The 23,298-nt window shown below is 39.4% G+C and overlaps 3 protein-coding genes across 3 annotated transcripts in view; 1 reads left to right on the top strand and 2 right to left on the bottom strand.

The window, feature by feature from the left end:
* LOC106094654 (uncharacterized) overlaps window positions 1-7,255 on the top strand; it is a 50,569-nt gene extending 43,314 nt beyond the window's left edge. The window contains exons 2-3 of the mRNA XM_059365662.1: window positions 6,271-6,875; window positions 6,956-7,255. Coding sequence (XP_059221645.1) covers window positions 6,271-6,875; window positions 6,956-7,255 — 905 coding nt within the window. The remainder of the gene's footprint in view (window positions 1-6,270; window positions 6,876-6,955) is intronic.
* A 93-nt stretch (window positions 7,256-7,348) lies between these two features.
* On the bottom strand, window positions 7,349-7,772 carry LOC106094655 (prothymosin alpha-like). The gene is made up of 2 exons (XM_013261890.2): window positions 7,739-7,772; window positions 7,349-7,677 (listed from the first exon to the last, which is right to left on the bottom strand). Exons 1-2 carry the CDS (start codon window positions 7,770-7,772, stop codon window positions 7,349-7,351), a joined length of 363 nt encoding a protein of 120 aa, XP_013117344.2.
* Window positions 7,773-21,261: 13,489 nt separating this feature from the next.
* On the bottom strand, window positions 21,262-22,209 carry LOC106094965 (nucleolin). The gene has a single exon (XM_013262207.2). It carries the CDS (start codon window positions 22,207-22,209, stop codon window positions 21,262-21,264), a length of 948 nt encoding a protein of 315 aa, XP_013117661.1.
* Window positions 22,210-23,298: the final 1,089 nt, after the last annotated feature.

Here is a 23,298-nt window from a genome sequence, read left to right as displayed (position 1 = left end):
TAAGGGTTTTTAAGGGCGCATTTATTATCCGATGTCGCTGAAATTTGGGACAGTGAGTTATATTTGGCCCTTCGACATTCTGCGTCAATTTGGCTAAGATCGGTCCAGATTTGGATATAGCTGTCATATAGACCGATCCTTCGATTGAGGGTCTTAGGCCCATACCAGGCGCATTTATTGTCCGATGTCGCCGAAATTTGGGACATTGAGTTAGGTTAAATCCCTTGACATAGTTCTACATTATGGCACAGATCGGTCAAAATTTGGATATAGCTGCCATATTGACCGATCTCTCGGTTTTAGGGACAGAAAAAGCGCATTTATTGTCCGATGACGCTCCAATTTGGGACAGTGAGTTGTGTTGGGCCCTTCGACATCCTTTTTATACCCTCCACCATAAGATGGGGGGTATACTAATTTCGTCATTTTGATTGTAACTACTCGAAATATTCGTCTGAGACCCCATAAAGTATATATATTCTTGTTCGTCGTGAAATTTTATGTCGATCTAGCCATGTCCGTCCGTCCGTCTGTCCGTCCATCCGTCCGTCCGTCTGTCTGTCGAAAGCACGCTAACTTCCGAAAGAGTAAAGCTAGCCGCTTGAAATTTTGCACAAATACTTCTTATTAGTGTAGGTCGGTTGGTATTGTAAATGGGCCATATCTGTGCATGTTTTGATATAGCTGCCATATAAACCGATCTTGGACTGAAATTTTTCACGACGTGTTTTGTTATAATATCCAACAATTGTGCCAAGTATGGTTCAAATCGGTTTATAACCTGATATAGCTGCCATATAAACCGATCTTGGGTCTTGACTTCTTGAGCCTCTAGAGTGCGCAATTCTTATCCGATTGGACTGAAATTTTGCACGACGTGTTTTGTTATGATATCCAACAACTGTGCCAAGTATGGTTCAAATCGGTTCATAACCTGATATAGCTGCCATATAAACCGATCTGGGGTTTTGACTTCTTGAGCCTCTACAGTGCGCAATTCTTATCCGATTGGAATGAAATTTTGCACGACGTGGTTTATTACGATATCCAACAACTGTGCTAAGTATGGTTCAAATCGGTCCGTAACCTGATATAGCTGTCATATAAACCGATCTTGGGTCTTGATTTCTTGAGCCTCTAGAGCGCGCAATTCTTATCCAATTTGAATGAATTTTGGCACGTAGTATTTTGTTATGATATCCAACAACTTTGCCAAATATGGTTCAAATCGGTTCATAACCTGATATAGCTGCCATATAAACCGATCTGGGATCTTGACATCTTGAGCCTCTAGAGGTCGCAATTATTATCCGATTTGCCAGAAATTTTGTACGACGGATTCTCTCATGACCATCAACATACGTGTTTATTATGGTCTGAATCGGTTCATAGCCCGATGCAGCTCCCATATAAATCGATCTCTCAATTTTACTTTTTGAGCTCACAAAGAGCGCAATTCTTATTCGAATTGGCTGACATTTTACACAGGTCTCCAACATATAATTTAATTGTGGTCCAAACCGGACCATATCTTGATATCGCTCTAATAGCAGAGCAAATCTTTTCTTATATCCTTTTTTTTGCCTAAGAAGAGATGTCGGGAAAAGAACTCGACAAATGCGATCCATGGTGGAGGGTATATAAGATTCGGCCCGGCCGAACTTAGCACGCTTTTACTTGTTCAATTTCACTCAGATCGATCAAGATTTGGAAATAGTTCCCATATAGACCGATATCTCGATTTAAAGTCTTGGTCCCAAAAAAGACCATTTATAATCCGATTAATCTGAAATTTGAGACATTGACTTATGTTAGGCTTTTCGACATCCATGTTGTATATGGTTCAGATCGGTTTATTTTTAGGTATAGCTACTTAAAAGACCAATATTTTGTTATACATAATTGAACATTGACTTGTACTTATTAGTATTTGGTCCAAATCTGATCGTATTTCGATATAACTGCTATGGGACAAAAGGTATGCAAATTTCACTGGAATTTGATGAAAAGTGCTTTACATATATACCCGAGGTGGTGGGTATCCAAAGTTCGGCCTGGACGAACTTAACGCCTTTTTACTTGTTGTTTTTGAAATTTTGCATGTAAGCTGGTTGACAAACTGCTATAAACATGTAAAAAAATCATGAAGATATCTCTCTCCGTTGCAAAATGGCAGACTTATTTCCCACTGTGAGTCGCTTCATTGAACAGAATCATATCAATCACAAGAAATTGCGCCACCCTTAAGTGTAACCCTGGTGTCCTTGACCAATACTAGGCATAATCCTCTATGCCAAAGCGCACTTATTATTTTAACTATCTAGCTATTAGCCACACCTGTATCCCATAACGTCCGCTATATGGCCTTTAATATTCGAAAATGCCGATAAGGTTCCTTATAATCCAGTGTCCTCTCCAGGTGATGCTACACACTGTGTAGAACAGTCCACCGATTTGGCCTTAATATACGCGTGCTGACATCTAAAGAGGTGGGATTCCCCAAGTGATCGGTCTAGAAAGTTATTGGAAGTCGTAACAAAACACTACATGCATAATTTCAGCCATAACAAAAATTCCGGCTTGTAAGGGCTCAAGAAATCCAATCGGGAGATCGGTTTATAAGTGGCTACAACAGGTTAGTGATCGATTTGGACCGTACTTAACACAGTTTCTGGAAGTCATAACAGAACACTACGTGCAAAATTTCAGCCAAATTGGACAAAAATTGGGGCTTCAGAAATGGGGCTAAAGAAATCAAATCGAGAAATCGGTTTATATGGGAACTATATCAGGTTATAGACCGATCAAGAATACATGGTATATCATAAATATATCTAGATCAAGAATATATATTCTTTATGGGGTCTTAGACGAATATTTCGAGGTGTTACTAATGGAATGACTAGATTAGTATACCTAATTTTTCGGTGGGGGTATAAAAAAAAATAATATAAATTTTTTTTCAGTAGATTTTAGTACTTTAAACAGCAGATTTTGTTGGCTTATTTGGCTGACCGAAATGTTTGCTAATACAGCAGACCTATGTTTTCTGAAACAGCAGAAATGTCTGCTTTCCCATTTTAAGTAGACGAAAACTGCTGTTTTAGCAAACGTTTTTGCTGTTTTGAATGAAAAATTTGGTGGAGTGTAAGTTTATTCTTGTAAGCTTCCCATAAGTCTCCGTCACCACTACCATTTGCCACATTAAATGGCTTCTCGCACCCTTTCTGAGTTCCATTTGGTCTCTGTTCCACCAACCCCTTATCTTTTTTTCTCTTCGGCCTTCTCACTGAAAAAGCCCTGGAGATCTATATCCTCCAACCTGGAGGTCTATATCCTCCACGCCTCGAATGCCATTCGGAATATCTTGGACCTTTTTAACGCATGACTACCCGAATTTCCCTATGGAGTCTTCCGGGAGTTTCTGCCGATCATCTTCACCAATCACGAACAGTATGTACTTATGGTCGCAGACTTCTTCAATACGGTCCAATCATTGATTTTATAATGCTGAAGGTTACCCAATGTAAGATCAAGTACTTTCTATCTAGTAGATTTCTCAAATGTGGCGTCCGTTCCCGTATTATAGAGGCTTAAACCATTATCCAACATAAATTTGAGAACGCTTTCTCCTCTAATATTGGTGTCGGAACTATCCCATAGAACGTGGTGAGCGTTAGCGTCACAATCCAATTCATATTCCTCTTTCTATGAGGTCTCTCTAATAATGGATAGGAATTGCTATGCTATTGGAGTTATAGCCAGTTATGAACCCATTGGGGCCATACTGGGTTTGGCTGAACTAACAAACCAAGTGGAAGTGGTTGTTAGAAATTTCCGCCAAATCGGATAATAATTGCGCCCTCTAGAGTCTCAAGAAGTATAATCGGGAGATCGGTTTATATGGGAGCTATATCAGATTATGAGCCGATTTATACCATACTCGGCACAATTGTTAGAAGTCATAACAAAACACCTCATGCTAAATTTCCGCCAAACCGGGTAATATTTGCGCCCTCTGGCATCAAGATCCGCTATCGGACTTAGAATGTCAAGACGATCCAGAATATATACACTTTGTTGGGTCTCATATCAATATCGCGATGTGTTACAAACGGAATGACGAAATTAATAGTATAGCCCCCATCCTTTGGTGGAGGGCATAAAAATATAGTTATTCCATTATAGCATATATATAGAAAAAAATAGTGACCAAACTAAAGAAGCGCAAAGAAATGAATAGAAGCACGATCAGCACGTTGAGAAATATGTGGTTAATATGCACATATTGAAAAGTTATTCTTTGCAAGCGAAGTTTGTCTGGATAACAAATTTTAACATTTGTGTGTGTTGTTAATGTTCGATGTCTTTTTGAAGAGATGTTAGCTGTTAGAATTTAACTTTCTCTTACTGCGCTATAAGATAAGGTTGAATAACAAGACCCAACATTTCATTCAGAGGGCATGCTTCTACCATTGCACTGCTCACTAATTAGTGAGTGAGTGGAAGCATGTAATCTTTTGGTGGCATAGCAGTCTGACGAGGGCCCTGGCAAAGGCCGAAATCGCAATCACTGCAGCCCGCCCCTTGACACATTTAACACACCACAAATGTTGAGACTCTTTAAAGTGTTTTTGTTGTTTTGTTTTGAAATAGAAACAAGAAATAATAACACATTGGTCTAAGCTGGTTAAACCAACAACAAAATGAAATTTTGTGACCCAACTAAAGAAGCGCAAAGAAATGAATATATAGAAATAGTTATTTTCGATACAATATTGTATTAGAATGTCAAGACCTTCAGATCGTTGAGATATATAAGCATCACCAATACCATATATAAATGGTTTACAAAGTAACACTTTTTATACCCTCCACCATAAGATGGGGGGTATACTAATTTCGTCATTCTGATTGTAACTACTCGAAATATTCGTCTGAGACCCCATAAAGTATATATATTCTTGTTCGTCGTGAAATTTTATGTCGATCTAGCCATGTCCGTCCGTCTGTCTGTCGAAAGCACGCTAACTTCCGAAAGAGTAAAGCTAGCCGCTTGAAATTTTGCACAAATACTTCTTATTAGTGTAGGTCGGTTGGTATTGTAAATGGGCCATATCGGTCCATGTTTTGATATAGCTGCCATATAAACCGATCTTGGGTCTTGACTTCTTGAGCCTCTAGAGTGCGCAATTCTTATCCGATTGGACTGAAATTTTGCACGACGTGTTTTGTTATGATATCCAACAACTGTGCCAAGTATGGTTCAAATCGGTTTATAACCTGATATAGCTGCCATATAAACCGATCTTGGGTTTTGACTTCTTGAGCCTCTAGAGTGCGCAATTCTTATCCGATTCGAATGAAATTTTGCACGACGTGGTTTATTACGATATCCAACAACTGTACCAAGTATGGTTTAAATCGGTTCATAACCTGATATAGCTGCCATATACACCGATCTGGGGTTTTGACTTCTTGAGCCTCTACAGTGCGCAATTCTTATCCGATTGGAATGAAATTTTGCACGACGTGGTTTATTACGATATCCAACAACTGTGCTAAGTATGGTTCAAATCGGTCCATGTTTTGATATAGCTGCCACATAAACCGATCTTGGGTCTTGACTTCTTTAGCCTCTAGAGCGCGCAATTCTTATTCAATTTGAATGAATTTTGGCACGTAGTATTTTGTTATGATATCCAACAACTTTGCCAAATATGGTTCAAATCGGTTCATAACCTGATATAGCTGCCATATAAACCGATCTGGGATCTTGACATCTTGAGCCTCTAGAGGTCGCAATTATTATCCGATTTGCCAGAAATTTTGTACGACAGATTCTCTCATGACCATTAACATATGTGTTTATTATGGTCTGAATCGGTATATAGCCCGATACAGCTCCCATATAAATTGATCTCTCTATTTTACTTCTTGAGCCCACAAAGGGCGCAATTCTTATTCGAATTGGCTGACATTTTACACAGGTCTCCAACATATAATTTAATTGTGGTCCAAACCGGACCATATCTTGATATCGCTCTAATAGCAGAGCAAATCTTTTCTTATATCCTTTTTTTTTGCCTAAGAAGAGATGTCGGGAAAAGAACTCGACAAATGCGATCCATGGTGAAGGGTATATAAGATTCGGCCTGGCCGAACTTAGCACGCTTTTACTTGTTTATAATATGCTTGTTACTTAGTTTATTTTAGCTATAGCATTCTTGATACTTGCAACTATTGAAATTTGATTCTTTTTTATTGTAGTTTTTGTTCTATTCTCCAAAGGGGCTTTAGCTATGCCCACAAGTATGGAAGCCAAAATGGAGGTTAAACCCATGGTTAATATGGAAGACAAATCTTCAACAAAACAAGAAAATGGAAACAAGGAAGTAGAAGTTAGGAAACCAGCAATGGCTATGGCCATGAATTTAGCAGTGAAGAAACCAGAAATGGCTATGATCAAGGAAGATGAAGTGAAGAAACCCGAAATGACAATAACAATCGGTACTGAAAATGTTCCTATTGCCAAAAGTAAAACTGCAGAAATTCCGAAAACTTATGACGAAAAGATCGCCGAAGAAATCGTCAAAGAGAATACTTCTACAGAAGCTACTATCTTAGCTGGAACATTTATGCTTCCTGTAATTGCTCCTCTGGAACCAACACCCATGGATAAGGAAATAAAACAGGATAATGATGGGAAACCCCATGATCCTTGGCATGATTTTGATGACAAATTTCTATTGTTCGAACATCGTTATCCAGAATTGACAAAAGAAGATTTCCAAGAGATCAATAGGGAGGATGCCATGCCATTGAACTTTTTAAAAGGATTTACTATGGCCAATGAAAAGGTAAGAGTAACTTCAGTAACTCTTAACAAGTTTCAAAGTCTGTATTATTTCTTTACTATGCCCAGGAATTCGAACTCTTCCCCTTGTTGAAACAGTCAAGCTCTCAGCACATAGCCATAACTCCTGATACTATACCAGAAACCCCAATTTATATTACCATACCCATTGTCATCAATTCTCATTCCAATTTGCCCATTTCATTGTCCATAGGAGGCACCGAAGTTCCTTTGAGTTTGAGTCCCAAGGAAAAGGATTCAGTAGCAAGCATTGACAAAATGGACAAGCCTTTGGCCTATATTTCACCTCCACAGCGACCAACCAATCGTCATCGTAACAACTTCAAAGCCAGAATATATGCCCGCAGTAGACCCCTAGCAGATTTGCACTTAAGTTAGTAAATTATTAAAAAAAAATTATTTATTATTAAAAAAACAAAATAAATTATTTAATGCTTACAAAATAAAATAAATTATTATACTTAGCTAAGACTAGAGAATTGCATAAACTGCCCTTAAATAACGTTTATCTTCCATAAAACGCCGTTCATCCTCTTCGTCACCCTCCTCATCCTCATTATCGCCTTCGTCTTCTTCCTCTAAACCAGCTTCATCGGCTGAACCCCCAGCGCCATTATCAGCATTCAGCGCTTCTTGCAGCTCGTCCTCCTCCTCTTCTTCTTCTTCTTCCTCATAATAATCATCATCGGGAAAAGCTTGGCGGCCTTCCTTGGCTATTTGGGAAGGACGACCAATTTCCGAACGGTCTATGCGATCCACCACTCTGGACGCAGTGAAATCACAGTTTAAACATAAAATAACTGGAAAAAATCAAATTATGTTTTTAATTGAAATTTTTATACAAATTTCCTTTTTTCTTACTAAGCCCTGCCACTACTACAACTTGCAACTTCATATTCAAACTCTTAACTGTTGTGATATTTTCAAAATTTCGGTTAATTTATAGCAACTTTCAAGATATGAATCTGCTAGTTAACTTCTCTCCCCAATAATTAGGGAGTTTTATGTTTTATGTTATTGCTTCCTAAAAGCTTTAACTTATTAATGGCATCTCTGCAATCTTGTTTTGTTTTATAAAAAGTGAAATTTTTATTTTAGTTTTATTGCAAATTAAAGAAGACAAACTTTTATGGCCATTTTGTAACCATCGAAAATAATTTTCATTCATTGAATCTTCAAATGTGTTAAATACTTCCAATTCTGAGGTAGCTCTATCAAGCCATAAAACCAACAGTGTTAACCCATAATCTATTGTTGTGCTTCTTATTGATAGGCCACTATTCATACTCGCTTATTACGCAATATATGCCTGAACAAAACCTTCATATAATACTTCGATTTTCAAATTTCTTTTTGTGTTTTACAATAACTCCAAATTGGCTTCCAAGTTCCGATTTCTGTTCCAGATTTTTAAATGTGAACGTAAGGAAAATGTATGGGAGAAGAGAACTAATAATTTTAGCTCCATGTCTTAACACGTTGTTGAATACACCATAGGATGGGGGTATACTAATTTCGTCATTCTGTTTGTAACACCTCGAAATATGCGTCTGAGTATAACATGATCGTCATGTCATTTTAAGTCGATCTAGCCATGTCCGTTCGCCTGTCCGTCCGTCTCTCTGTCTGTCGAAAGCACGCTAACTTTCGAAGGAGTAAAGCTAGCTGCTTGAAATTTTGCACAAACACTTTTTATTAGTGTAGGTCGGTTGGAGTTGTAAATGGGCCAATGTTTTGATATAGCTGCCATATAAACCGATCGTGGCCCTTGACTTCTTGAGCCTCTAGAGGGCGCAATTCTCATTCGATTTGACCGCAATTTTGCACGTGGTGTTTTGGTATCACAACAACAACCAACAACTGTGCTAAGTATGATTCAAAACGGTTCATAATCTTGTATAGCTGTCATATAAACCGATCTTGGATCTTGACTTCTTGAGCCAATAGAGCGCGCGATTCTCATCCGATTTGGTTGAAATTTTGCATGAGTTGTTTTGTTAATGTTACTTCCAATAACTGTGCTAAGTATGGCGCAAATCGGTACATTACCTGATATAGCTGGCATATAAACCGATCTGGGATCTTGACTTCTTGAGCCTCTAGAGAGCGCAATTGTCATCCGATTTGGCAGAAATTTTGTACAACGGTTTCTCTCATGACCCTCAACATACGTGTCTAGTATGGTCTGAATCGATCAATAGCTTGATACAGCTCTTATATAAACCTACCTCCCGATTTTGCTTCTTGAGCCCCAACAAGCGTAATTCTTATCCGAATGAACTGCAATATTACACATTGAATTCTACAATGTTCAGCATTCATTTAGGGTCCGCATGGGATTATAACTTGATATAGCGCCAATGGCATAACAGTTCTTATTCAATATTCTTTGTTTGCCTAAAAAGAGATACCGCGCTAGAACTCAACAAATGCGATCCATGGTGGAGGGTATATAAGATTCGGCCCGGCCGAACTTAGCACGCTCTTACTGGTTTCTTTCTTAAAAACGCTATTTGCTTACAAATAACTTACTGAAAATTCTCATTCTGACCTAAAATGCTATGTTTCCTCTGGTCTACAATCTTCCAGAGGCTCAAACGTTAGGTTAACTTTAAGTGGCAATCAGCACTCGTCTATTGTAATACCACAATCAGCACTCGTCTATAGTGATACCATTTTGTCATTCCGTTTGCAACACATCGAAATAACCATTTCCGACCCTATAAAGTATATTTATTCTTGATCAGCGTAAAAATCTAAGACGATCTACCCATGTCCGTCCATATGTCAGTCTGTCACGCTACAGTCTTCAAAAATAGAGATATTAAGCTGAAATTTTGCACAGAGTTTTTTTTTGTCCATTAGCAGGTTAAATTAGAAGATGGGCTATATCGGACTATATCTTCATATAGCCCCCACATAGACCGATCCAGGCCCATAAAGGCCACATTTATTATCCGATTTTACTGAAATTTGGGACAGTGAGTTTTGTTAGGCCCTTCGATATCCCTACTCAATTTGGCTCAGATCGTTAGGCCACTCGACAACCTTCTTAAATTTGGCCTAGACCCGTCTAGATTTGGATATAGCTGCCATAAAGACAGATATCTCGATTTAAGGTCTTGCGCCCATAAAAGGCGTATTTATTGTCCGATTTTGCCAAAATTTGGGTCAGTGACTTGTGTTAGGCCCCTCAACATCTTTCTTCAATTTGGCCCAGAGCGGTCCAGATTGGGATATAACTGCCATATAGACCGATCTTTCGTTGTAAGGCTTTGGGCTCTTAAAAGGCGCATTTATTTTTCGATTTCGCCGAAATTTGCGACAGTGAGTTGCGTTAGGCTCTTCGACAACTCTCTGCAGATCCGTTCAGATTTGGATATTGCTGCCATATACCGATCTCTCGATTTATGGTTTTGGGCCCACAAAAGGCGCTTTTATTGTCCGATTTCACCGCAATTTGAGACAGTGAGTTGTGTTAGGCACTTCGACATCCATCTTCAATTTGACCCAGATTGGTTCAGATTTCGATTTAGCTGCTATATAGACCGATCTCTCGATTTAATGTCTTGGCCCCATAAAAACCACATTTACAGTCCGATTTCGCTGAAATTCGACACAGTGACTTGTGTTAGGCTTTTCGACATCCGTGTCGTATATGGTTCAGATCGGCCTATATTTGGATATGGCTACCAAAAAGGACAATTTTTTGTTTTCCAAAATGGAACAATGACTTGTAGGTATTAGACCACTCAATATCCGTGTCGAATTTGGTCCAAAACGGCCCATGTTTCGATATAGCTGCTTAGCCATTCCACCACTTCCTTCATTACAAAGATCTCAGCTTGATACACACCACAGTGGTCGGATAATCTTCTTGATATAACCAGTCCTAGTTTTTCAGAGTACACCTCCAAGCTCACCTGGTCGTCTAGCTTGGAACCATCCGTCTTCGTAATCTATTATCGGGATATCGTATATCCAATCAATTCTATCAGGAATAGTGGAACAATACTACTTATCAAAAAACTTGTCAGCCAATGTGAAATACACACTGCCTGGAATATTTGGTATTATATTTAGAAAGGTTAAGTTTACTAAGGATTTAAGATAAGGAATAAAAGGAATAAAATTTTCACAAAATTTCAATTAAGTGGCTCATCTATTGACTATGTCAATTATTCAGTTAATAAGAGAGGGTTCTTACACCTTACGTTGATCACATCAAACTAATTGATCTTCCCTTATGTTAGTTTTTATATCCTACACCACTTGTTATTTCTTAGTGCATTTGTTTGTAACACCCAGAAGGAAGAGAGCTAGACCCATTGATAAGTATACCGATTGACTCAGAAACAATTTCTAATTCAATTTAGCTATGTCCGCCTGTCTGTCCATGTTAATTTGTGTACAAAGTACATATCGAAATTTTTATCCGATCATTTTCAAACTTGGTATAGTCATGTTTTCGGCGTAGAGACGAAACCTATCGAAATTGGAAAAAAACGGTTAAAATTTGCATATAGCTTCTATATATATGCATGTCCGATTTGGATACTAATACTGCAATAACATTTTCATATGTGAGCCGATTCATTCAAAATTTAGCAGAATGAATTTTTTTTTACTTTCGACATTACTGATGAACTTACATATTTATAAAAAAAATAAAAGTTGGCCGATCGCAACAATATGGGACTCAAATAAAAGGTATTGGAGAGAAGAGTACTCACTGATGACCGGACCCTCCCCTTACCCCAAAAGCACTATGCAAAAATAAAAGTGAACCTATCGGGACAATATTGGACTCAAATGAGAGGTATTAGGAAGTAGATTAAGAATATGGTCTGGAAGGAGCAATAGCCTATAAAATTTATTGATATCGTAAGGGGCGGACCCTCCCCATTACCCCAAAAGCACTAGGCAAAAATAAAAGTGGATCGATCGGGACAATATGGGTAGTAGTGTATTAATTTGATAATAAACATTGGGTATTGGTACCTAATGGGCCGCCCGACCTAAAATCCCCTCAATAAGGAAGGTATCAGGGAGTAGATTACGAATATGGTCTGGAAAGAGCAATAGGCTATATAAGTTGTTGGAATCGGAAGGGCGAAATCATGACAATATGAGACTCAGAAACTCCTCCCAAAATGGGAATATTTGCCAATCATAGCTATATGGGGTACAAATAAAGGGTATAGTGTTTGGGAGTAGATAAACAAATTGTTCTGGGCAGATACATATTGTGTATGAAGTTGCAGCGGAGCGGGGCGGGCGGTTTCAGCTAGTTTGTCTATATCGTCCTATTTTCTCTTCAAGAGCAACTGCAAGCTTATTTATTAGCCAATCTTCTGAAATTTTTACATAAAACTCTCCTCTCTTTTTGCCACAATATGTAAAGAGCTTGGTCGAAATCTGTTTAGATTTAGATATAGCTCCGATTTGGAAGCCCATTTAATCACCAATCTTCACAAAATTTTGAGCAACGCTTTTCTCGATGGCTACCACAATACCTAAAGAGTTTGGCCGAAATCGGTTCAGATTTAGATATAGCTCCCATACTCCCATTGAGTAATATTTCAATAATGGGGCCATTTGTCAACCGATTGTCTCGAAAATTGGCGTACGATATATAAATGTCCTATGACAATACACTTTTTTGTTAAATTTTATCAAAATCGGTTCTGATTTCTATTTAACTTCCATATACATATATACAGCCATATTTGCACATTGCATGTTATTATTAAGCTTATTAATGGTGAAATCATTTCGTACTATCAAATTACATAATTTTGTTGTAATGTCCCTACACGTCGCACTAGAAATTATGTAACTTCAAAAATAAATTTTTGTAAACTTAATTATGAACTTTTTAATCCCTTTAACACACTCTGTAGAAATTTTAATTCGGTCTATTCACTTTTTAATTTATCCGATTCCTTGCCTTATTTTAAACGAATTATTCTTAGTTAGAGTATTATATACTATTGAACCTTAGGTTGGCCAACGCGGCTTATCTACTCTGCTGATTATTCCGTTTCCCAGGAATCTGTTACTGCAGATTCGAGTGTGTCGGCTAGACGCATTAGTAGAACAGCCGAACCTGTAACTGCAGGTTCATAGCCATCTCATTCGGCTTCTGTACATGCATTACTCGGTCTAAATGCATTACTGTGGGTTTAGCATGAACTTTGTGGTCTGTCGATAACCGCGGACATTTTGCTTGCCCGAAATCGGATGGATGTGGATGTTGCGTCTGCAACCAATTACACTGGCTGAATACTTGGATGCCATTAATTGGCTACGTCTTTGTACCCACCTACGCGGTCAATCACTTCCGCTTCTTTATTTTCATTATTTTATGTATGTTATGTATTACTAGCTAACCCGGGCCCGCTCCGCTGCGCCTTATTTTACTTTATATGGAACAAAAGTTTCCTTGGAATATTTATTTTCGACAATTAAAGATCTTTTAGTGAAACTCCATGCAAACTTGATTAACAGTTTAACAATATAAGTGCCTTTATATAAATCCCACTTGATCTTTATGGGTCTACGAATTAAGGTTTGGATTTAAGGTGTACTCCATTCTTAAAATACTTCATTTCAGCCCGATATTCTCACGATGTCCACCGTAGCGCAGAGGTTAGCATGTCCGCCTATGACGCTGAACGCCGGGGTTCGAATCCTGGCAAGACCATCCGGAATAAATTTTCAGCGGTGGTTTTCCCCTCCTAATGCTGGCAATATTTGTGAGGTACTATGCCATGTTAAACTTCTCTCCAAAGAGGTGTCGCATTGCGGCACGCTGTTCGGACTCGGCTATAAAAAGGAGGCCCCTTATCATTGAGCTTAAACTTGAATCGGACTGCACTCATTGATATGTGAGAAGTTTGCCCCTGTTCCTTAATGGAATGTTCATGGGCAAAATTTGCAATTTTGCAATTCTCGCGATGTCTGATTTAGTGGTGTTTTCGGGTGAGAAGTGGCCTCCAAGATACTTGGTTCTGAAAAAATATCAGCATCGTGCTCTTAAATACCATTTATTTAAACCCCATATTGCCATTGGCTTTAGAGGAGTTTACAGGATGAGGCGTCCCCCAAACACATGGCCCCAAAATAGGTTACCAAATTCGTTTTCTAATCTCAAAAACCTTTCATTTGAGCCACATATTGCCATTGTCGAAAAATTTTTTCCCTTTGGGGGTTTTTGGGAAAGGGGTGATGCCCTAAACAAATAGTCCTACATTTGGATATCAAACGCGTATTCTTCTCCCAAATCCCTTTATTTGAGCCCCATATTGCGATGGTCACTAAAAAATTGCTGTTTGTGGGGTATTTAGGGAAAGGGGTAGAGCCCCAGAAAATTGGTCACGAAAATGGGTATCAATTCTTGCTTTCCCCCCAAATACCTATTATTTAAGCTCCACATTGACATGGTCGGTAAATATGTCCGATTTAGGGGTGTTTTGGGGATTGGGGTGGTCCCCAAACATTAAGCCCGGAAAATATATCAGCAACGTGCTCTATTTTCATATATCTATATATCATTTATTTTTTATTAGAACCCCATGTTGCCATTGTCCTCAAAATTGGATATCAAATTCCTTTTTATACCCTCCACCATAAGATGGGGGGTATACTAATTTCGTCATTCTGATTGTAATAACTCGAAATATTCGTCTGAGACCCCATAAAGTATATATATTCTTGATCGTCGTGAAATTTTATGTCGATCTAGCCATGTCCGTCCGTCCGTCTGTCTGTCGAAAGCACGCTAACTTCCGAAAGAGTAAAGCTGGCCGCTTGAAATTTTGCACAAATACTTCTTATTAGTGTAGGTCGGTTGGTATTGTAAATGGGCCATATCGGTCCATGTTTTGATATAGCTGCCATATAAACCGATCTTGGGTCTTGACTTCTTGAGCCTCTAGAGTGCGCAATTATTATCCGATTGGAATGAAATTTTGCACGACGTGTTTTGTTATGATATCCAACAACTGTGCCAAGTATGGTTTAAATCGGTTCATAACCTGATATAGCTGCCATATACACCGATCTGGGGTTTTGACTTCTTGAGCCTCTACAGTGCGCAATTCTTATCCGATTGGAATGAAATTTTGCACGACGTGGTTTATTACGATATCCAACAACTGTGCTAAGTATGGTTCAAATCGGTCCGTAACCTGATATAGCTGTCATATAAACCGATCTTGGGTCTTGATTTCTTGAGCCTCTAGAGCGCGCAATTCTTATCCAATTTGAATGAATTTTGGCACGTAGTATTTTGTTATGATATCCAACAACTTTGCCAAATATGGTTCAAATCGGTTCATAACCTGATATAGCTGCCATATAAACCGATCTGGGATCTTGACATCTTGAGCCTCTAGAGGTCGCAATTATTATCCGATTTGCCAGAAATTTTGTACGACGGATTCTCTCATGACCATTAACATGCGTGTTTATTATGGTCTGAATCGGTATATAGTCCGATACAGCTCCCATATAAATCGATCTCTCTATTTTACTTCTTGAGCCCACAAAGGGCGCAATTCTTATTCGAATTGGCTGACATTTTACACAGGTCTCCAACATATAATTTAATTGTGGTCCAAACCGGACCATATCTTGATATCGCTCTAATAGCAGAGCAAATCTTTTCTTATATCCTTTTTTTGCCTAAGAAGAGATGTCGGGAAAAGAACTCGACAAATGCGATCCATGGTGGAGGGTATATAAGATTCGGCCCGGCCGAACTTAGCACGCTTTTACTTGTTTAATCTCATTTGAACTCCTTATTGCAAAAGTCAGCAAATGTGTCCAGTTTGGGGTACTGGTCCTAAAAACTATGAAGATTTAGTTCCACTCTCTTTAAGACCCAAATTGTCATGGTGAGCAAATACATCCTATTTGGGGTGTTTGTTGTTATGGTGGTGGGACGTCCGCTAGTTGGCCCCTAATGTAGATATCAGATACGTTGTCTACTCCCACATACCTTTATTTGAGCCCCATATTTCCATAGTCGGCAAAAATGACCGGCTTGGGGGTGTTTGGAGGATGGACGGCCACTCAGTGAATTGGCCTTGAAAATTTATATCGGATTCGAGTTCCACTTTAAAAACCCTCTTATTTGAGCCTCATATTGCAATAGTCAGAAAATACTAACTATTTGGGTGGTGTTGTGGGGGTGGCGTGGCCCCATAGACACTTTTCCCGAATATTGGTATCAAATTCGTGCTTAACTCCCAAAGACCTTTCATTTGAGCGCCATATTGCTATGGTCGTAAATTTGTGCGGCGGCCCCCAAACACTTGGTCCCATATTTGGATATCAGATTTGCATTCTACACTCAAATACCTTTTATTGAAGCCCCATATTCCCATGGTCAGTTTGTAGGTTTGTGTGTTCCTTATAGACTCAGAAACGGCTGAACCGATTTTCTTGAAATTTTCACAGATGGAGCACAAAGACCCCGTGGTCATACTAAATTTTTTGATATCAGAAGTGGGGACGGACCCTCCCCTTACTCTTATTTTCAGAAACGCCAGATCTCGGAGATGGGTGGTGCGATACTAAAAATAAAAATTTGGTATCCAAATTTCGGATGGGGTACCTAGGGGGGCTGCCCCACCCTAAAACCTACCAAACATATATTTAGACCAATCACAACAATTTGGGACTCAAATGAAAGGTATGTAGGATGAAAAAACGTATCTGATATCCAATTGTCGGACTAAGTTCTAAGGGGACCAACCCAAGCCCCAAAACACCCCCAAATCGGACGTATTTACCAACCATGGCAATATGGGACTCAAATGAAAGGTATTAGGGGGTAGAATACGAATCTGATATCCAAATGTGGGACCACGTTTCTGGGGGTTCACCCCATCCCCAAAACACCCCCCAAACTGGACTTATTTACTGACCATGGGAATATGGGGCTTCAATAAAAGGTATTTGAGGTTAGAATACGAATCTGATATCCAAATATGGGACCAAGTGTTTGGGGGTCGCCTCTCACCAAAAACATCCCCCAAAGGGCACAAATTTACGACCATAGTAATATGGCGCTCAAATGAAAGGTCTTTGGGAGTTAAGCATGAATTTGATATCAATATTCGGGAAAAGTGTCTATGGGGCCCACCACCCACACAACACCAACCAAATAGTAAGTATTTTCTGACTATTGCAATATGAGGCTCAAATAAGAGGGTTTTTAAAGTGGAACTCGAATCCGATATATATTTTCAAGGCCAACTCGCTGAGTGGCCGCCCATCCCACAAAACACCCTCCAAACCGGTCATGTTCGCCGACTATGGAAATATGGGGCTCAAATAAAGGTATGTGGGAGTAGAAAACGTATCTTATATCTACATTAGGGGCCAACTAGCGGACGTCCCACCACCATAACAACAAACACCCCAAATAGGACGTATGTGCTCACCATGACAATTTGGGTCTTAAGAGAGTGGAACTAAATCTTCATAGTTTTTAGGGCCAATACCCCAAACCGGATACATTTGCTGACTTTTGCAATAAGGAGTTTAAATGAGATTAGAAAACTAATATGATATCCTATTTTGAGTGCAATGATATTTTTTCCGGGCTTAGTGTTTACGAGACCACCCCAAAACACCCCTAAATCGGGCATATTTACCGACCATGTCAATGTGGAGCTTAAATGAAAGGTATTGGGGGTACCCCTTTCCCAAAATATTCCCACAAACAGAATTTTTAGCGACCATCGCAATATGGGGCTCAAATAAAGGTATTTGGGAGTAGAAAACGAATTTGATATTCAAATGTAGGACCATGTATTTAGGGCATCACCTCTTTCCCAAAACACCCCCAAAGGAAAAAAAAAATTCGACCATGCCAATATGTGGCTCAAATGAAAGGTATTTGAGATTAGAAAACGAATTTGATAGCCTATTTTGTGGCCATGTGTTTGGGGGACGCCTCATCCTGTAAACTCCTTTTAAGCCAATGATAATATGGGGTTTAAATAAACGGTATTTAAGAGAAGAGCACGATGCTGATATTTTTTCAGGGCCAAATATTGTGACATGCCATCAACTCTACCGTAAGGGGCTGGACATCACTGGTGTAAAATATTTTTATACCCTCCACCATAGGATGGGGGGTATACTAATTTCGTCATTCTGTTTGTAACTCCTCGAAATATTCGTCTGAGACCCCATAAAGTATATATATTCTTGATCGTTGCGACATTTTATGTCGATCTAGCCATGTCCGTCCATCCGTCTGTCTGTCGAAAGCACGCTAACTTACGAAGGAGTAAAGCTAGCCGCTTGAAATTTTACACAAATACTTCTTATTAGTGTAGGTCGGTTGGTATTGTAAATGGGCCATATCGGTCCATGTTTTGATATAGCTGCCATATAAACCGATCTTGGGTTTTGACTTCTTGAGCCTCTAGAGTGCGCAATTCTTATCCGATTGGAATGAAATTTTGCACGACGTGTTTTGTTATGATATCCAATAACTGTGTCAAGTATGGTTTAAATCGCTCCATAATCTGATATAGCAGTCATATAATCCGACCTTGGGTCTTGACTTCTTGAGCCTCTACAGTGCGCAATTCTTATCCGATTGGAATGAAATTTTGTACGTAGTATTTTGTTACAATATACAATAACTGTGCGTAGTATGATTCAAATAGGTTCATAACCTGATATAGCTGTCATATACACCGATCTGGGGCTTTGACTTCTTGAGCTTCTCGAGGGCGCAATTCTTATCCGATTTGGCTGAAATTTTGCAAGACGTATTTTATTCTTACTTTCAACAAGTGTGTCAAATAAGGTTCTAATCGGTTCATAGCCTGATATAGCTGCCATATAAACTGATCTGGGGACTTGATTTCTTGATCCTGTAGAGATCGCAATTATTATCCGATTTGCCTGAAATTTTGTACGACGGATTCTCTCATGACAATCAACATACGTGTTTATTATGGTCTGAATCGGTCTATAGCCCGATACATCTCCCATATAAATCGATCTCTCTATTTTACTTCTTGAGCCCCCAAAGGGTGCAATTCTTATTCGAATTGGCTGTCATTTTACACAGGTCTCCAACATATAATTTAATTGTGGTCCAAACCGGACCATATCTTGATATCGCTCTAATAGCAGAGCAAATCTTTCTTATATCCTTTTTTGCCTAAGAAGAGATGCTGGGAAAAGAACTCGACAAATGCGATCCATGGTGGAGGATATATAAGATTCGACCCTGCCGAACTTAGCACGCTTTTACTTGTTTTATTTTGCTTTTGGGACAAAAGTTGTTGTTTTTCAAAATTATTTTTAACTGCGTAGAACAACTCATTGATATACATTGCCGGAGAATTCTACAACAGACAACGTGGCGCCAGAAGAGGTTGTCACTGGTATTCATTCGTCGAAGGTTATTGTGGAAATTGAGTCGAAAATCCTTTGGGCGATAAAATGTTCCGACTGCTTTAAGTCGCCAGGCTCTGATGATGTATCACCGTTTGAATTACGGGCTGTGTCCGACAGACTGGCTCCTTGATTTACTGAGATTTACTCTGTTTGTATCAGCATGTCGTATATACCTGTTGGTTGGAGGGACATAAAGGTAATTTTCATTCCAAAAGCAGGAAACCTAACCACACAAGGGTGAAAGATTTTGGTCCTATTAGTCTGATCTTCTTTTATGGTGAAGACTCCTGAAATGTTGATAGAAACATATCTTAGGGCAAAAATACCTGGAGATCGCCAGTCTCGGCAACAGCATGCATATAGTAAAGGCAAGTCCTCTAAAACCGCCCTTCACAACCTAGTCACCTACATATAGGGTTCTCTTGCTGTCAAGAAATACACAATGATAGCATTTCATGACATGGAAGGTGCTTTCAATAATGTAAAACCGACGTCAATCATGAAGATGATGGAGTTTCTAGACATCGATGCTACTGTAAGAAAATTTATTATTAACTTACTTTCTAAAAGATGAATTACGGCAGGACTAAGATCTGTAGATCTAACAGAAGGTTAGCAGAGGAACACCTCAAGGAGGTGTACTGTCTAATCTACTTTTGTATGTAGCCATTAACGATATATGTTATTGTATCTGGAAGAAAAAGGCGTATGCTGATGTCGTGGCAATTGCTGTTAGGTGAAAGTTTCCCAGCACTCATAGTCATATTCCTCAGGAAATTCTACGTGCGACAGCGAGGTCGGCTTCCGAAATTGGTCTAGGCGTAAATCCGGGCAAGACAGAAGTAGTTCTTTTCAGCAGGAGATACAAGTTGCCTACAGTGGCACTTGTCTCCTTGGGAGGAGAGAATGTTCCATTTACTGAAAGCGTATAATACCTGGGTGTTTTGCAAGACAGGAAATTGAACTTCAAATCCAACATTTTGGAAAGGGCAAGAAAGGCAACTCTTGCCCTACACACCTGTGCCAGTGCCAACCACGTGTAAGGCACTGGGTTTATACTGCAATTGTCAGACCTATAACGATATATGGGTTGAGGTCTGACGGACGGCGCTTCAAAAGTCCACCTACTGTTCAATACTCAACCGGATCTAAAGGATGGCTTGTTTGTGCATCAATGCCGCACTGATGACGGCACCATTTGATGTACTGAATTTAATGCTACACCCAATGTCTCTGGACATCGTGGCTAAACAAATTGCTGCGACTACTATTGTGAGGCTAAGAGAGATTTTCCTTTGGTCATGCGGCGCCTACGGACACTGTGTTATCCTTGATACAAAATGATGTGGCCTGGTCTAGACTTGATGGGGTCTTCCGCTTTACTACGACTGGGTAGAGCGGACGTCTCAGTCATTGTGTCCGTCATGATAGTTCACTGTCTGATCAGACTGAAGGATGCAATTAACAACTTCTTCTTCAGAAGCTGAGAGGACGTCGAGGAAGAAGAGACTGTGAACATCTGTTGTGTGTGTGTCCCGCACTGGCAGTCAGAAGGAGTTCCACTTTAGTTTCTCATTTCTTTTGGAACTTGTCTAATTTAGCGGATGTGAACATTCGCAAGGTGTTGGGCTTTCTAAAGCGACCTGAATGGTTCAACGGTAGGACCTACAAGGCATCTTCCTTCTCCTGTTCCTGTGGTATCAATGGACGAAAACGAAAACCTAACCTATCCATATTTATCCTTTAGCGGGCAAAGAACATCCATATTCATCCAGGATCTAGTTTTTTATACATAGTGCCGGCTATGATCTTTTCTGGTCAAATCCATTGCTGGATGCTTCAAAATTAAGTCAAAATATTTAAAATTTTGTACAAAACGAAAATTTTATTCTAATTTTTAATAAATAAATAAATTAAAATACTAGCTACTTTTAAACTAAAACAGAAACTCAAACCTGGGCCTTATTGACTTCGTCATGTACTGTAGCTTCTGGTGCTGGAATTTCAGCACCAACAGGTTTGCCTTCCATTGGAGATTTATCCTTGTCTTCGCTAGTGGCTGGCATTTCCTTATCCCCATCGGCAGATGGGTTTTCTTTTTCAGCTTCCACAGTCACTGTTGGAGCTTCTGGAATAATTGCCGCAGCCACAGCATCTACCTCATCGTCATCATCATCATCGCCAATGACTTGTTCAATCGTTTGTTGTAAGAAATGTCCAAAGAGTTGAAAGTATTGTTGGGCACTGGCAGCCACCTGTTCGGAGTTAGGCAATTCGGTGGTAACCTTTTTAATGGCATCACGAATTAAAATTAATACATTTGTGCTAGAGGGGGAAGATGTGCCTGGGGAAGAGGCAGCAGATTCTTCGATACCCTCTATATTTTCTACAATAACTTCTTCTTTATTATCTCCACTTGGGACAACGGCAGGTTTCGAACTCTCCAAAATCTCATTATTGGCTTCAGGTTCTACAGGGGTTGCATCAGTTTCAACAGCGTCTGCTATATCACGTCTTCTGCGACGACCCAAGAATGAAGGTTCATCATCATCATCGTCTTCTTCATCGTCGTCATCCTCCTCTTCGGAGTCTTCTTCGCTGCCCTCTTGCGAGTCATTAACCGCTTGCTCTTGGGCTTGTTGCTGTTGAATTATATTCTTCTGTATCCGCTCGGCATCATCTTCCTCATCATCTTCATCCGAATCTTCCCCTGAGGAGCCATCTTCTTCGTAGGCTTGACGCGAGCCTCTCACATTCTCCTGAACACCTTCGTAATCCAATTTGTGCACCACAGTGGCATCCGAAGAGGCGTGCACTGGTACCCGCAATGAGGCCGCTTCAATGCTGGCCACCAGACACACAATTGCCAAAATGGCCAAGGAGAGCTTACAACTCATTTTCTCGTTTCGGCTTTTTTCTTGGAGTTTTCTCCCACGGATTTAATCAATTAACTGAGTAAAAACATGGCTTTACATTGGCCTTTTATAGGTTTTGTATTTCCCCATTATCATCGACCAACACCAACACCAATGCGATAATGCGTCCATTGCCAACATCTGCGATAGCAAACACAACGAAAAATTATGCACAACAACCAACGGAGGGGCACCCGGCAATGGAGAAGAGCGTTAAAAAAAAATGAAAGTAAAATCAATTCCCCAAAAATTTCATTTGTTTTCGCTTTTACCTCCAGCAAAAACAAAATTATTTTTTTTATTCATATTGATATACAACCCTCTTGTATTTTTTACGATCGTCATCGTTGTAAATTTAAGGCACAGTGGTGCGAGGGCGAATATCATTCTAGAAATGTTTGATCCCATGAGTAATGCGTGTTATGCGATGGTCTAGACTTTTCTAATTGACTATTTTTCTAAAGCGGTGAATGAGCTTCAGGGGCCCAGTTCAACTCATTTTTAACGGCGGTTAAGGCGTTTCTGCTCTTCTCTTTCATCCATCATATTCTTCAATTTTAGGGCTCTACTTGCGTTACCGTCCCGCTTTAAGAGTAAAATTTCTGGCAACGATTGCGGCTTTTAGGGACTCAAGAAGTTAAATCGGGATATCGGTTTATATGTTGGCGTTCGACTGATATCCACAGACGGACGGACATGTCTAGATCGACATCGATGTCAAGATGGTCCAGAATATGTACGCTTTATCGGGTCGAAGATCAATATTTCGAGGTGTTACAAAAATAATGAGTAGATTAGTATGCCCCATCCTATGGGGTATTTTAGGTATTTTATTAACCCGAGATTTTTAAAAGATTTCATGGATTACATTGGATCCATTTCCTGAACTTAAAATGATTATATCTCCATAAATTTTTTCTCCCTCCTCCTTAGAATGCAATATTTTGAATACTTTTTGGTAAAGAATAAGTACTATAGTTGAATAACAGTTGTACCAAACAACCATACAGTTTATGTATCATTACGAGCAATTAGCAGTAAGAGCCGGTACTAAGAAAATCCAATTAAATA

The sequence above is a fragment of the Stomoxys calcitrans genome, chromosome 1 (genome assembly GCF_963082655.1).
Source record: "Stomoxys calcitrans chromosome 1, idStoCalc2.1, whole genome shotgun sequence".
NCBI classification, from domain to species: domain Eukaryota; kingdom Metazoa; phylum Arthropoda; class Insecta; order Diptera; family Muscidae; genus Stomoxys; species Stomoxys calcitrans.
Note: the sequence above shows the minus strand (reverse complement) of the source record. Positions and strands in the feature narration are given on the sequence as shown.